At 40.5% G+C, this 17,424-nt stretch overlaps 1 protein-coding gene across 1 annotated transcript; it reads left to right on the plus strand.

Annotated features, from left to right (window-relative positions):
• Window positions 1-12,363: 12,363 nt before the first annotated feature.
• Window positions 12,364-15,771, plus strand: spdef (SAM pointed domain containing ets transcription factor). Its single transcript, XM_030778695.1, has 5 exons — window positions 12,364-12,814; window positions 14,144-14,341; window positions 14,533-14,580; window positions 15,063-15,197; window positions 15,593-15,771. The coding sequence occupies exons 1-5, from the start codon at window positions 12,364-12,366 to the stop codon at window positions 15,769-15,771; spliced, it is 1,011 nt and encodes a 336-aa protein (XP_030634555.1).
• The last annotated feature ends 1,653 nt before the right edge of the window (window positions 15,772-17,424 follow it).

Here is a 17,424-nt window from a genome sequence, read left to right on the forward strand (position 1 = left end):
TAGCGAGGTTGGCAGAATTTGCTGCTGTGTTTGCTTCCCCGATGAGGAATCAGGTACTAGTCTGTACCACAGAAGGGCAACAGTCTGTTGCTTTGTTACTGCTCTTTCACCTGCATACGGAAAGGTGGTGATAGAGGTTTCAGGAATGTCTCTAAGACCACTTTTACCAGTCTGTGTCTTGGCATGAATCTCTGGTTGTTGTATTATTGGTCCTCAGCCTCTGGTTTCCTGTTCTTACAACATGTCCCATATGGATTCATAGAACCTCAGAACCTCAAGCAGGAAATGGCACAAGAAACATCAAACTTCTCTAGGACAACTTCCTCCAGCTCACAGACTCAAGTGGTCTGCTGTTCAGTCATCTTAAAGTTGGCCTCATGACTATCAGCATCCAAAAACTCTTCCCCATGACACCTTCACGTCTTGGGTGATCATACATCAGGGTTGCAGCAAGATCACCTAAAACTAAAATGTCTCCAAGTAGGTTGTGATTGAATAAAGTTTCAGTTTCCAAAGTCCTAGAGTTCTCTGAAGGCCTAGATGTCAGTTGTTTGGTTTGTCTTCAGTCTTCAGCTGATGTGTTGTTAAAATGTCAAATATGACACCTTAAGTGCATAAATACATTAAGAGAGTGATGTTGGTCTGTTATCCATTCATTCTGGTATTCTGCTGAAGCTATTACATCATTCATTTAAAAAGTTTCTACACTGTTTATGAAGTAATGACCTCATATTGTGTCATCATCCACATTAATAGAACATGAGTTTTCACGATGTTACTTGATTAGATTAAGCACAGTTATTACATCATGGGTAGTTATTACTTTATGAATTGCTACATCTAATGAAAAGCAGATTAAGGACACATGTCTTCATGGCAAATTTGATCTGCAGAGATCTTTCATTACAAGATAGATAGATAGATAGATAGATAGATAGATGCTTTATTGATCTCGAAGGAAATTTAGGTATCCAGTAGCTCCATACGATACAATTAAATACACACAATAAAGTTTAGCAATACATACATTAAAATTAAAAATAAAAATACAATAAAGTGAAATAAAATAGAATAAAATAAGCTAAAAATGAACCTGTATAAAGAGACCATACATAAGCATGGGATACTAAGGCTTAATCAACAGGGTTCTGTACATGTGGAGAGTATTGATGCAATAGATAAATAAATAATGTCACAGTGCAAAAGAGTACAAGAGAATGAGACAGTAAATAAAGTGGCTTAGAGAACAGGGCTGGTATAGCCAGTGAAACAAAGCATAAAACACAAAAAGCAAGAACAGAGAGCAGAGCATCAGGTTCAACTTTGTCCCATGTTTGTCATTCAAATGAGACTTGACTGCCTAAAGATAAAGAATGTGTATGAAGAAAAAATATTTGCTCTACCCTCAACTCATTATTGTACATTGTGAAACTCACCTTGGCATTGGTTCAGCTCAAAGATCATTTTCTCACAATAAATCTCACAATAAAGTTTAGCGATGCCTTTTAACTGAATGAAATTAATATTTTTCTTGGCATCGTTTTAAGACACATCGCACAGAGGGGGCGTGGTTTATAAATTGGCAGCCAGAGTCTTCAGGGGAGCGTAGACATTTGGGTAAGGAAGCAAAATTAGGAAATTCACAAGTTAATGCAATAACGGGGGTGGCACAGGAGTGTTATGGGTTGCTCTGTCACCTCACAGCAAGAAGGTCCCCAGGGTCTTTTCTGTGTGGAATTTGCATGTTCTCCCCTTGTCTGCGTGGGTTTCCTCTGGGAGCTCTGTTTTCCTCGCACAGTCCAAAGACATGTCAGGTGAATTGGAGATACTAAATTGCCCCTAGGTGTGAATGAGTGCGTGAATGTGTTTGTCTGTGTTTCTGCCCTGTGATGGACTGGCAACCTGTCCAGGGTGTTTCTCCACCTTTCACCCAATAAACGCTGGGATGGGCTCTAGCACCCCCGGCGACCCTAATTAGAATAAGAGGCTTAGAAAATGAATGAATGAATAATGCAATAACTCCAAGAAATGCTAACTAAAAATGAACTCAGAGTAAGCACTCTGTGTCTGATGGTATGAAACCAAACGATGACATAGATTTAATTAAAAATGCCCTGGTTTCATGGACATAGAAAAACAGTCTCTATACACAAGGAAGTGGGAAGATACTTACTGTTGAAATTCCCAAGTGACAGATAGAAATCTAAGATCATTTCTCACTAAACAATTGAGAACATAGTGGAAATTCTGTCATTTACTTAGTGTCATGTTTGCACAGGTGGATGGTAACTGAAGCCTCCGTTTGTGTGTATATGTGTGCGTGTGTGTGTGTGTGTTTGTGTGTGTGTCTGTATCTGTGTCTTTTCATTTAGCCTCAAGCTACAAGGTTGGCTTGTGCATTGCTTACATTTATTGCATGTAATTGGCCACACACGGAAGAAATGTGCTTAGTTCAGTCTTGACCCCAGTCTTTCAAATGACTGATAGAAACAAAAGGTATTTGTTAAATAATATCTGTCTTAATAAGAAAAAAACAGTCCCCCCCCCCCACCCACAAAAAACAAAAGTACAGAAAAGGCAAGAAAGTGAAAGCACATAATGAAACATCACATGATGCACCTATCTGACTGAGAAACTCCTTCATTCACTCGTGTGAAAACCCGAATTAAATCCAGCAGAGGGTTCCAGACATGCACAGGCGTATTGTGCCGGAAGGTATCTGTTCAAAAGGCTACGTGTGTGTTAGCTGAACAAAGTTCATAAAAAAAAGTCATAAATTGCTATGTGTACAGTAATTATATTAATTACAGCAAGGTAACATGTGGCATGTGGTTCAGGAAGACTGACTAAGTGTAAAGCTGAGGAGGAAGACAAACGTATTCTCTGGGTGGAGGTCTTCAGAAGGACAACATCATAAAGACTTACAGAATACACAGACCATTACGCATTCATTTCCCTGTCCTTAACCGTTCAGTCATCGCTCCCCATCCAATGACTAAGCTACAGTATTTAACCCCCCCCCCCCCAACCCTGGCACATGCACACATACACACATACACACACACACACACACACACACACACAATCTCATACACAAAGAGAATGCAGCCTGAAAGAGCACATCAATGATATGATTGTGGTCAGTTGAAAAAGGCCCGATTTCTTATTACATCACGGCATGAATGACAAAAAAAAAAATCAAATAAAAAGACCGACTGTGTTACAACTCAGTCTTGTGAAAGAGATGTTTTTTTGGGGAGGGGGGGGCAGAGGAAAAAACAAAGAGGAGTGGGCTGGGAGTGACCCTGCAGGTTAATGCTTGACTCCCAGGCAGAGCATGCTGGGGGACGGAGCATGCCGGGATATTGACTTTGTACCAGAGGTCTGTTGGCTCTTACCTCTCTCCCCTTTCTCTGTCCACTGCTGCTATGGCCTTGATCAAGGAGTGTAACCCAAAGTCCTCCAAGGGTGGTAACCCTGTGTCTCTGACCCTGCACCCCAGGACAGGGGTCTTGGTGAAAGAGAGAGTGTGCTCAGTGGCCCTGCCTTGGTTAAATAAAGGCTTTTTCCAAAGTCTATCAGCCTTTTAGCACATTACACATCTGTTGGGTTGAATGTGAGCCTTTGGCTCCAGTGCAAACACACAAGCTCCCAGAGACGGCCATCAGTCATATTTTATTGTGCTCTTATGGTCTTGTGACATCATCTTAATCTCCTATAAACACCTCTTAGTGTTATGTTAGGATGTTATTGCCTTACGTAAAAAAAGAGAAACCTCTCCTCGCTTATGTGGACAGCAACTGGAACTTAGGCTATAGCTATAGATCTGATCTATTCTATTCTATTCTAATCTATTCTATTCTATTCTATTCTATTCTATTCTGTTCTATTCTATTCTATTCTATTCTATTCTATTCTATTCTATTCTATTCTGTGTTTAAAGTTCATCCTTGCATATCAGTAATAATCAGTGTTGTAATAATAAGCAAAGTAAACTGTAAATAAAAGATCAAATGGCATTTACACATGCATCTTTTAAGCAAATAGGCTAACTGCATAGTAGAGAAAGACCTGGTTCTGAAACTTAGAATGTCATTTATATAGACAACTACACAGTCTGACTGTCTGGCAGTCTATGTTTCACATGACAAGCCAATTGCTATACATATACTGACTTCTTTTCACCTAGAGTTTGAGCTAACTCTCCAGGGAGCTTCGTAAAACTATTTCTGGTCAGCAAGCAGTGTGAAAGTTCATCTTATCTTTATCTCTGACAAGTCACAAATATTTTACTGATTCTTGTTCCCCAGAGCTTAGTATTCACTGCACAAGAAAGAGATCAAAAGAAAGAAAAAATATCAGGGAAGTACTTTTTTTTTCCTATAACCATTTAATAACTAACTGCACTTAAATTCTTTGGTTCAGTTAATCTGTGATCTTTAATGGACCTCCATTGCTTTCCTTAGGAGATCTTAGTGTTGTGCATGACTTACTGGCGTCATAACTATGTATCCATGGCGACATGCTTTTAGTTTCTCTTCCTCATTCGAATAAATTACACTCCTTAGACATTTAATCATATAAAATTATGGAACATTTCATGTATTCAATTAATTTTTTTTTTCTGAATTTATGCAGTGCTAGGTCTGTCCTAGGTGAGTTTGGATTTGTTATTTTGTGAAGAAAGGTTTTATACCTCACACAAGCAAATTTCTGGGTTGGTTCCTTAAATCCTATATGTTTTCCATGAACTGCTAAATCACCTAACAAAAGAATTATTCACTGAATACACACTGACGCCTACAGAATAATCAAATGTCATTTGAACTTCATGTTGACAGACACTCTGCCCTGAAGGCACTGACAGTCCAAAACTTCACTATCTAGTCCATGAGAATGTTATTTTAAAACCAGAGGAGTTAGGCTGCAACACAACTGCCATGCAAATGAGGCCATCATTGAGAATGTCAGATAAATAAGATTGCTAAAAAGATAAACCAAAAAAAAAAAAAAGAGCGAAGGGTTTTCCTTACACAATTTCTTATGTGGTCATTGATTGAGCCATCTTTTCTCTCTCAAACTGTGAACAACGAATATTTGGCTGTGTTGTAAGTCTTACCGGATTACTTTGTATGAGTCATGTTCTCTACCGAAAGAAAACCTTTCAGTTAAGCTATACAATGCCAGATCTTAACTTTTGAGACTTCATGTAGGATTTAAAAAGCTTAAAAGCAGAAAATGCTGGATATTTTATTCAATTATTTTTGAAAGCTCTTATGAGATAAAAGGCCAATATGGTGACAAATTTAAGTCAGTATGAATGTAAGTTTACAGTTTTATTTCCATTTTATGTCTAAAATATCTTGACCTATCGTGACCTGACAGTGCAGTGAAAGTGTAACATTGACATGCCATGGTTGGCATAGGAGAGGATCTGCATCGTACAGGGGCCACGCAACAGTTTCAAAGGTCATGACATGCAATATAACTTTTTATCCAAAAACTCTGTTAGGATAAGAGCTATATCTTTTTTAATCAGTTAATTGAGTGTGTGCGCGTGCACACACACACACACAGACACGCATGCACAGACACACACATGCACTCACACAGAGTTCTTGATGAAAACTCCTTGAGTATGTGAGAAACACATCCTGTAAAATGAGCGTGTGTGAGTTAGTTCAGATGGTTTGCATTGGCGTGTCCATTTAACTGTGCAAACAATGCGCTATGCTCAGCTATTGCCGTGTCTTCGTCAATGCACTGACGTGAGCTGAGCATGCGCACTTATTCATACACACACAAACACACACACCCACACAGACACAGACACACACACACACACACACACACACACACACACATACACACACGCACACACATACACACATACACTGCACTATACTAACAAGAAATCTCTCTTCCATGCTTCTGCAAAACTTCTGAACAATGCTGGAAGGTAAAACAGTTCTTTTGTTAAAATGGGCTTAGGAATTGAGAGCAGGAAAAGGTCTTAAAGGGGAAAAAAACAAAAACAATATTTACTCAGAAACTATGGCATGCCACAGAACTAACTCTAAAAGGTGTTTTAAGTTACTGAGAGCTCTCTTGTGTCTAGTGTGCAGCATAGCACAGCTGTCTCATATGAGAAATCAAACCATAAAAGAAGACAATATACCTCACTATATTCCAGATCAACGCAGTTTATGTGGTGACTGTGTCTCAGAGCTTGATCTCTGAGCATGTAAGCTGCAGTATAAATCTGTCTACAGACATTCAACAGAGCAAAACAGATCGCTCTGGGCTTATAGAGCAGAGACAGGCGGGAGGGCAGAAGTCTTACTCATCTCCTTGTCATCTATGGTCAAATTACAGAATATTCCAGTGAACTTGCTACTGTTTGTCATTTTATCAATAGTATGACTGAGCAAGTGGAAGAATTAACATGAGAGAGTTCATACGTCTTGTTTTTGCAAGCTATTAAAAAACAAAAGTCTTTCTCTCTTAAAAGCACATAGATCCTCAATCTGTGTAGTATTATTTGTTTCCCCATGCACATTTAGTGTTCCATTAGTGGTGTGAAGTGCCCTGTAAGTGTTTCCTTAAGATCATCAATCTTTTGAAGTGGACGTGGTGGGTGGGTGGAGGGGGTGCACCACAACAGTATGCAGGATCACCCCCAAGAGTCCTCAGGCTGAGGTCGCCATAGCGAGAAACTGTTTGCTCAAGTCGGTAAGGCCCTCCTTATAAATGTGACCTGGAATCTATGGTGCAGGCATTCCTTCACTAACTCTCATTTGAAAGCTTGTGCACACCCACAGCAGGTACACACACACACACACACACACACTCACACACAAAAGTATACATATCCACACGCATACACAGGCAGGGGAAAGTTGTCACCGGCTGAGTTAGTCATTGAGTCATTGAGGTTAGTAATGTCGTGGAGTGCGGCCAGAGCTTGTTGAGCTTCACCTGCTTTTTTCTTCAGATTGCCAGGAGCCTCAGGCATCTGTTTTTTTTTAGGGTAGAGACATTGCACTGCCATTGTCTGCAGCATCCTCAGAAGTGTTCCAAACAAGAGTTACCTGTTAATCAAGAGACCTAGGAGTTTGAACAAGGAAAAGGAGGAAAAGAGGGAGCTGTCGGTGCTGGACTCTACCTGCTCAGTGGTGTTAGCACAGAGGAGCAGGGAGAAACACCTCTCTCCTGCTGAGCACCTCCGTGTCGACACAGGTAAGGCCAAGCAGCCCATCTGTGCTCCGTCAGTCAGTGCAGACATGTACCGCAGTTTTGCTCTAGTGCCACTGGGTGATCAGGCATGTTTTCATGTCCCTACTCCCGAAACAGTCTTTGAAAAAGCGCGAGTAAAGGCGACGTTTTAGGTGGGTATCTTTATTTTGAGGAAACACGGATAAGATATGGGTTACAAAAGCTGTGGGAAAAAATCGAGAGGATGAAAGATTATGTCGTCTGTCCCTCGTCATTTTTCCGTTTAATTTCTTCAGAAGAAATGGTTTTACTAAACTGATGATCATTTACATTCAAGGTTTTCAGATTAACAGATATTAAAGAATTTGTGACCTTGTCACTGCTGTTTGTAAAACTTTGCTTAGAAAGACTCCAGGTGCTTAACCCTTTTGGACAATGACAATCAAAAAATCATTATCACAGAAATGTTACAAGGAAATATTTCTTTTGGGCTAGATGCCAAGAAAGCAACAATGAGTTCCTAACACAGGTGATTCTTCTCTTTCCTTTTATTTTTTTACATGACTCGTCTGATGTTCTTTGACTGTATTTCAGCTCTTAAGAATGCTCTACATTCTGACAGCCAGATTACAAATAAGGGAGTTTTAAATGCCATTGAATTATTTTGAACTAAATTTACGTTGGAAGCGGATTAGGTTACACATAAGAAACATTGTTATCAGAACATCTCCCAGGTTGTTGTGTGAACCCAGAACTGCCAAAACTGTCAGATTACAGAAATGACTGAATGAGCAACAACGAAAGACTAAAAAAAACTGTTAAACTGAGTATACTAGGCCACATCTTCTTTTCTTCTTCTTTTCTTTCTTCTTCTTCTTCTTCTTCTTCTTCATTTTCTTCTTCCTCTGCTACTACAGCTTTTACATCTACTTCTACCGCTACCACTAGTTCTTTTCTCTGAAGGTATTAGCTTCACTGTTGTCGGTGAAAAAGAGAAACATGGTTTCATTAAGGATGACAAGAGAAATCTTCTGACCCCCCCTCCCCTCACCTCCCCCCACAGAAAGACTTGGCTGAGCTCCATCCTGCCTGTGCCAGAGATTGAGGTTCACTGATAGCCCCTGTGGTTGATGGGTTAACCGCAGTTATGAGGGACAGATCACCCGTGTTTCCTTTAGAACTGAAAATATAACAAACACGGCCATGAGATTCTTATCTATGGGTGTTGTTGTTATTTTTGGATGATGTTTTCATACTGGAAATTAGAGACAGTATAAATACATAACTATGGTATGGAGGTGTCACTTTTAAAAATACAAACAGTGTCAAAATGAACAGAGACAAATTAATGCTCAACACCCCGAGAGGCAAAAAAGCCTGACTGTCAAACAAAGAGCTTCTTAAAAAAAAAAAAAAAAAGAACTGTTTGTTTGAGTGGAGTCTTACTCATCTTCAGTTAGCTGAGTGCTGAATAGACGCCACACAAATTCATGCAACTCACCTGTGCTCAGAAGCACAACATGTCGCAACAATGTTTTACATGTCAGGGAAAACATTGCAAAGAATAATTATCAAAATAGAGAGTGAACGATCAAATTATGCCAAATTTTGACTTGCAACTGCTAAAAGAAAACAAAACCCATCCTGAGTAAGGTGCTGTCCTCAAATATGAAAACCATACCACAAATGCTAATGATAACACAAGGGTGATATGAATGAAATATAATATCAATACATTTTTTTCAGGCGAGACAAAAGTTTCACTATATTACACTGTTTTGAGTTTCATTGTGAGTTTCATTGTACATCCCATTTATTGATGGAGAATTTAATGTTTAACCCAAATCAGTTGAAACATTTGTTGCTGAAACCATAGGTACTTTAAATGCAAAACTAATGCTCATGTCCATTTTGGTAAAGTTTGACATGTTCCAGCTCATTGGCATGGGGAGGGCGGGTCACCTAGCAACCACTAAAACAAGCGTTGTCATTTCATGCCAGTATCAGCGACCTGTGCCACCCACAACTTTTCTCAGTGATATGTCTCCTTAGCCCATTTATAATGAAATACTCATTTCCTTGTTTATACATACACATCATATTATATTTCATTGTCTATGTCATTATATTAGTAGAGAGTCCACGTGGATCAGCTGTATGAACTGTCATTGAGGGGTATACACATCATTTAGAGATATTACACAAGGTCATCTGGAGCATCTCTTCAGGAGACAGATGACAATAATTAATGAAACATAACCTCTTGAATTAACTTGAGTGTTTTATATCTTTAATAGGACGGTGTGATCTGAATGAGACGGAAACAAATCTTACTTCATGCCTTAATCTTGAAGTTTACTTAGAATGGCAGCTGACACGTCTTGCAGAGGTAGACAGTCATAAATCTCGTTTTCCTAACTTCCTGACATAAAGTCAAGCCACGAGACAGGCCTTTTGTCAATGCTGTGTAATCATTGCTGAAAGTTTATGTCCATTGAGTGTGAGTACATCTGTTAGTGAGCACCTGTTTTGGACAACATACAGTTATAGCTACCCCCCCCCCACACATAAACAGACGCGCACACATACACACACACACACACACACACAGCACAGGAACATTAAGACATGTTTCTTGAACCCAAACAAACTCTAAAAAATGTTCATTTATGGTTCATATTTCTTATATCCTTTTTACATATCTATGCCAATCCATGCTGGCCTCTTTGGTAAGGATGGGGTACTTTTGAAGTGAGGGATGCAGCGTGGTTTTCTCTGGACAGTTAACTTTCATGAGCTTTTATCTGCGTTTCCCGTGAGAAATAGCGGCCTGAGAGCACTAAAGACTCTTTTTGTAAACCTTGAGAACATGTACACATGGCAAACAGTCACGCCTGATTATACACACTTATTAACACTGAAGTCAAACAAGAGCACCCTTTCTTGTCAAGTGTTGAGGGGGCAAGAGGTGAGGGGAAAGGCTCTCGTTTAGTCATTGTCTTTTTCCTCTACTTTCTCTTGCCAAAGCACTCACCAAATGAACAGTCACTGTTAGTTTATGGCCATACCTTCAGTATCTGGTGTTTAGTTGTCAAAGGGGTGTAGGTAGCGCTGATATTAGATATCATTTTATCTAACATCAGAGGTATTGTGTGTAGCATTTTAATGGCTTTTTTTATTCTTGCATCTGTGAAGCTGCTCTGAAACAAAATAAAATGTATACATTTATGCAGTTTCATAGATTGAAAATTAGAATGGAAGCCATATTGGTTTACCACGACAAACACACACTTCCCCCCTCACATGAATGTATCTTTCAAGGAAGTGGCCATGAAAAAGAAATGAAGCAATCAAAAGCAGAGCAGAGAAAGAAAGTCTTAAAGCTCTGGTCTTGTTGGCCAAAGTGATCAGTGTCTTACCGCCTTGCTGCTTAACAATGTGCGCCACTGACCTGGCAAATGGACTGGGCTCTAATTCCCTGAAATGAATTTTTGGAGTCTTTAACCAAACTCATTTAGAGATCAGTCGTGGCCCTAATCCTTTGCCTGGGGAGCGTGTTTGCATCTCTTCCCATCAGCACTGGAGAGAGTGAATATGACTAAATATGCCGCACTAATGGGTTTAGCACAAGCTGTTGCAAGGGATAGTGGACACTAGGAGCCCCCCCCCCCATGCCCCCTCCCTTTAAAGTGACACTGCACCCACTGCCCCTTTAAGCTGACCCCCAGATGAAGAAGAGGTGCAGTCCTCTCGTTCACATGGTAAAAAGGAGATGAAAGTGGGAATGTGTAAGTGGTAAAGGGGATGAGAGAGAGAGAGAGTGAGACAGAAACAGAGAGAGAGAGAGAGTGAGACAGAGACAGAGAGAGAGAGAGAGAGAGAGCGAGAGAGAGAGAGGAGGATAACTTCATTTCCTTTAGAGCTAACCCTAGGTCAGCTTAAAAAACAGACCTAAGTCTTTTCCTCAGTGTTGCCTTGCGTAAGAGAAGAAGGCAAGAAGCCAAATTACCAAAACCCTCATCCATATGTCCGCTGTGCACTCCAGTATTGATATAGCGCCAGTGAATGGCCATAAATGTATAAGATGAACAGATGTCAATAAGTTATAATTAAATAATCTGATGTGATGTGACTGGGGAGTGGGGCAATTAGGTTTTATGAATAACAATGACGTCAAGACCAAACAAATGTCAGCCCATTCAAGAACATGTGGTACGCGAGGGCCTGTCTTATAGGAGTAAAATTTCCTGTAGATGGGTGATCTGTAATTGCTTGAATTCATCTCATTCTCCATCTGTGCTTTGTTCAACAAACGACATTTTACCTCAACAAACAAATTTTCACTCACTTAACCGACAAAGACAGTGTGTACAGTGGCAAACATCCGAAAGGAAGTTTTTTCTTAAAAAGTAACACGGCTTTGTTTTCGCTCCTTCTCCATCTGATAACAGATTGTGATAGACTCCCCTCCCTCCTCAACCAGTCCAAGTCAAACTGCATTAGAAACATCCTGTCCTACACATTATCACTCTACCTTGATTTGATTAAAAACTCCCGCTGACAGTGGAGACAGAGACCTGCGGGAAGAGCACCTTGAAAGTGAGTCCGTCCCGAGCCTCAAAAACAAGCCACTTACTCCGAAGTCACAGGGCATTTAACAGAAGTGACCCGTGAGTAAATGATTCAGTCAAATCCGTTTTACCGCTCGCTTACTGACTCTTCACCATGACTCGCCCTGGTTCCTCCTTACCCTCTCTGCCTTCTATTTAAGACACTTTTAAGAGGCCAGTGGACACCTCCAGAACCTCACATCTCTCTGACCACTCACACAGACTGGCTCAAATTTGGGAGGAAAGCAATGTGATCCAGTGATTTTTAACCCTCTGTTACCAAGAAACAAGCAAAACCTGTTTCAGAGAGGTATCATATCTCTGTGCTTTTTCCTGTTAATAACGGAGACTTGTGTTTGAAGGCGTGGATGTTTCCAATTGTTTCTTTTTTTCGTGTTGTGCCAAGAAGACTTCCGCTAACATGATACAAGGCAAAAATGAATTCTCTGGTGCTCAGATCAGACAACCTTTAGTCTGCACCTGTTTCAAGTGAGAGAACAAATCTTGAACAACTTTCCTCCTCTTCCAACAGGTGACTATGGCAACTCCAGTTAGCTCTCAGACAGAGAGTGTACTGCATCGCTCCAGGGCAGGTTTCACAGAGAGCTCCCTGACCATGCTGAAGCAGGAGGAAGGGCTGGTAGATGTCCTCCAGATGGAGGACGGAGGGAAACCAAGACTGGATGGCTCAGAGCGGGGCCTGTCTGGACTCTACCTGTCCTGCTTTGACATGCTCTTCACTGAGGATGCTGCCTGGCTGGTGAAGGTGGCGGGGGCCTCGGCCATGCCCAGCCAGCGGGTAGAGCCTGTGTGCCCAGAGCCAGAGCAGTGCCCGGTTATCGACAGCCCTGGGCTGGGGACCGAGGCAGTGTCCCCGGGGCTGGAGGAGCAGGTGGAGGAGAGGTCCCTGGAACAGGTACAGACTCTGGTGGTGGGAGAGGTGTTGAAAGACATTGAGACTGCCTGCAAACTGCTCAACATCACCCCAGGTGAGCCACAGAGTCCATGGATTTTTCAAATCTATTTTGGTGTAAAAATTATGAAATATTTGAATAATTCACAGCTTTTACATAGTGATATTCACAATTTACATCACAGAATGGTACAAAGTGTATGGTTGGATGTCATTCCAGTGGGTATTTGATAATTCATCTACACTGAATGGTACAGAGTACTCAAAAAGTGCTGGGCAATTAAATAATACTAAATTAATTTAGGTAATTCCTGGATTATGTTATGATCGATTTTATGATGACGTCATATTGTGGGGTCAAGGGAGTTGTTGCCCCCTATTTCTCTCTCTGCTCTCTGCTACCTGCATCATAGGTTGACATGCCATCTCGCGGTTATGTGATAATTCGTGCTGTTCTGACGGTTTTCCCTTTTCTGATGACGGTCCTGTTAACCGTGCGTGAGCCAATGGCATCCTACAGTGTAATAAACGAAGAACAGCACTTTTCCTTTCTGTCCGGCTACATTATAACAGCTTTCCTGAGAAACTCGTGAGGATCAATAGCCGGATCTTTACAAGTGTCTCTAGATCTAATACGTCAGTTCAGAGGAAATATTGGATTCTGTTTACGATTCCTTGTAAAGTCGCTAAATCGACATAGGCCTACTTTCGGTCACGTCATTCGAATCACATATTGAGATGACTGCACGCATCCTCTGTCTAACCTTTTATGCAAATTAATTAATGTGAAAATGAGTCAGTGAGTGCGTGAGTACTTAGCCACCTACACCCAGAACCAGGGCATTTATGATTTTGTGGAAATAGAACTGACAACCAAATTTGTGACTGATTTATTTAAGTAGAAGAAGCACACAATGCATACTGGTGCATGATGAGCTTTAAAAACGACATGGAAACTTCGTTGGAGTAGGTCTGCTTGAAGACTTCTTCTGTTTACCCTCCAGCAGTTGTGTACACTGTCAGAGTAATCCCTTCCCCAACACACGCAATGCATTCTACCCGGGAAAGCAAACAGTTAGTACAGTGGAGTTGATTACTCCTTAGCCGGATTCTCCAAATGCTCGGTAAAATTCCATCAAACCGCTAACCTCACTAACTTTTTAAAGCTTCTGTTGACTTATGGATTGATTTCACGCTGGATTTCTCTTACTGAAAACAAAATCGCCCGTGATACCTTGCGCAAGTAACCGTTTCCCCACGTCGTTCATTCTCTCTCATTCTATCCAACTGACAAACAATAGATATTTTTACGAAACCGAGAACCAGATGTTGGAAGACTTAAGGTCAAAGAACTAACAGATATGAATCGAAGTTGAAAGTCATCTCGTTCTTTCCTTTTGACCAGACCCCACGGAATGGAATTGTAGTAACGTTCAAAAATGGTTGCTTTGGACGGAACATCTGTACAGATTACCTCATGTGGGGAAAGCTTTCCAAGACCTAGACGGCAAAGACCTGTGTGCCATGAACGAGGAAGATTTCCGCTTGCGGTCACCCCAGTGCGGCGACACACTGTATGCTCACCTGGATATATGGAAGTCAGGTACACACGCGTGCGCACAAGTATCTGCGCCCCCGCTTCAACACACACATACACACGCAAGTACGCACTCACTCACACACACACACACACACACAAGCAAGCAAAAAAAAAAAAAAAAAAAAAAAAAAAATATATATATATATATATATGATTTGATGTTCACAAAATGGAAAATTGTTCTGTTTTTCCAGCTGCTTGGATGAAAGAGAGGTGTTCTGTTGGGGACAACAGAATAACAGGTATGTTTGAGCGCCAGGAATAAAAATGCTCAAAAATACAAGTTCAGATAGGAGATTCAGAAACAAATTTGTCTTCAAAATAACCTTAAAACACATTTCTAATCTTGAGCACAAAAGAACACCGATTCCCACTCTTCGATGTTATTGTCACAGAGGTTTAAACTTTAACTGACTGTATAGATTACTGTTCAATTTTACCTGTTTTGCTTAGAATTTTTAGAAGTTAAATGTTAAGCATTTTCTTGCAAATTGCGGTAAGAATGATATTACAGGCAATTCGTGAACGTCGCTTTTGTAGGCTATTTCATCAAGAACTTATTTTCCATGAGTTGTTTCACATAGTAAATTAACTACAGTTATTAATTAGTAAAAGGATATTCGAATGAGAGTCATCTTGCTGATACTAGAAACCGAATTAGGATCACTTGACTACTGTAGTGTCACTGGAAGTCCGTGGTAACGCTCTGTTGTGCGATCCGCAGAGGGGGAGGAGCTGTGGTCGGAGGCAGACTCCTCATGCTCCGGTCAGCCCATCCATCTGTGGCAGTTCCTCAGAGAACTGCTTTTAAAGCCCCACAGCTACGGCCGCTGCATCCGCTGGCTGAACAAGGAAAAAGGTAAGTCGGGCGTCTCCGACTTTAAAAAAAAAAAAGAAAAGAAAAAATCGGTCTCACTTTATCTATACACAATAGTCTCTGTAACACAAACATGTTGAGACATTTGTGTGTCCACTCCTTTAGCTATGTAAAACCAGGTAGCGCTAGGCAAATGTATTTGATTGATATGTCAACATTGTTTAGGTTAAGAGCCAGAAGTTGACAATAAGTAGCCTGTGGAGTAAACACAAGGCAAAGGATCACCCATAGCTTTTCATCAGCTATTCAGCACTGGTCCTGTTTTATTTCCTAACTCGGTAATTCTACATGTTTACAGTAATGAAAATGATGATGAATTAAAAAAAAATGCGAGAACATGAACAGGTGACATATTAACCCCTCCTTTCTTCACTCAGGTATCTTCAAAATTGAGGATTCGGCTCACGTTGCACGGCTGTGGGGTCTGAGGAAGAACAGGCCAGCTATGAACTATGACAAGCTGAGTCGCTCCATCAGGCAGTACTACAAGAAAGGGATCATCCGCAAGCCAGACGTGTCTCAGAGACTGGTCTACCAGTTTGTCCATCCCGTCTGAGGGACGGAGGCCTCTGCTTTGGCACCTGTGCGGAGCAGATGCGTACAGACTGAAATCAAATGCACTGATCAGACCCCTCTTATTCATTTCACACTATAGAAGAAACTAAAGATTAGTTTACTGGGATGTTTTGCTACACTTTACTATGGAGATGAGATTGAACTGTAAAAATGACTTTGCTCAGAAAACTCTGGTTATGTTATAAACCTTAAAAAAATACAGCCAGTCTTTTTCAACTTCAGTCCTGACTAGGTAGAATCTAGCTCAACCCCAGTGTCACTGATAATGCAGAGAGGAAGATTAGCAGGCAGTTGAGTTCAATGGGCTCCCTGTGACTGGAGCTGAGAAACCCTGTTTTAACACTGTCAGCGATGAGCTCTCAACACTTTTTTCCATAGGGATGTGGTTTTTTCTCTAACAGCCTCCAAAAATGGTTATGTGAATCTAATCTAACCCTTACTGATTACTCACTGTTTCATAATCATACATTACTTAGTTGCCTATCTAGACAGACATGAGAATAGAACTGAGCAGATACATTTTAAGTTTCAAGTTTATTTAGAGCCCAGCATCACTTTCCAAAGTCTCAAAGGGCTTTACATATCCGCAACCACCAAAACAGGACTTTTTTGAAGATGTGCTATTAAACACAGGGTTCGTGCCCTCTCTTGGACATGTCTGAACTTGGATGGAGGAAGTATTATCAGGTGAAGTTGTCTTTTTGGGAGATACTTTGTGGTATCATTGAGTTATCAAATGAGTTAGACAGCTGATATAAGATATAGATGAATATTGGTTAGGTGACGTTATGCTGTAAACAAGAAAGAGAATTTCCTATTTTTTTCAGGATGTTTGCATGGTCTGCCTGTGTCTAAAAAGATCATCATTATTCTGGTTGTAAAATGGGGCTTTGTTATCTTACTCTACTTCTTTTCAGAATTATCACATACTGCTCTTCTTTCCAGCACAGTTTGTAAATATGGGCATGCTCTCCCTCCTGCCTTTCGATAAAGGATTACACACTTCCACACATTTCACATATGCCACATTTTAAAATGTCTTATACATGTCACATGACCACAAGAGATGCTCAACCTTTGTGATCACTTAGGGGTATGGTAATTGTTTAGAGAGGACTGACTTCATAAATACTTATCATTAATAGTACTATTACAGTAATCTTCAACTTGCTATTACATTTCTGTCAGCGTCTGCTGTACAGGAGACTTTACTCATTTGTTTCTTCTTGTTATATTGTTAATCTCCTCTCACCACAGAGAGGAGTAAAGTGACTTTGTTGTTTTTAGGATTTTTTTTTTTCCCACACTCTGTGACATTTTGTCCTCATGTTTGTGTCTGACTCTGGTGCCAAAATGATGGACGTTTTGCAGTATCATGGGCAACTTTTATGATAGAAACTCATTTTAATTACATTTAAGGGAAATATAGATTAGATTACAGTACAAGAAATGTCTGTTTTTAAGGGGCATGCTTCGTTTTTCGTTTTTTTTTTTTTTTTAAGTGCCTGTATGCAATGCTGACCTCTAGTGGTCACTGATATCATTGCAATCTGCCTTTGTTCTTTTTAAAGTCGTTAACATTTACAAGACGCTGCAAATACAGCCATGTACAATATACACTCATTCACTTGCC

The sequence above is a fragment of the Chanos chanos genome, chromosome 6 (assembly GCF_902362185.1).
Source record: "Chanos chanos chromosome 6, fChaCha1.1, whole genome shotgun sequence".
Taxonomy (NCBI): domain Eukaryota; kingdom Metazoa; phylum Chordata; class Actinopteri; order Gonorynchiformes; family Chanidae; genus Chanos; species Chanos chanos.

Bases quoted from the DNA above. Each gene is read 5' to 3' on its own strand.
- spdef (XM_030778695.1), top strand. From the start codon at position 12,364: ATGGCAACTCCAGTTAGCTCTCAGACAGAGAGTGTACTGCATCGCTCC. The intron at 14,342-14,532 runs GTACACACGCGT...CTGTTTTTCCAG, and splicing joins CCTGGATATATGGAAGTCAG to CTGCTTGGATGAAAGAGAGG. The intron at 14,581-15,062 runs GTATGTTTGAGC...TGCGATCCGCAG, and splicing joins TGGGGACAACAGAATAACAG to AGGGGGAGGAGCTGTGGTCG.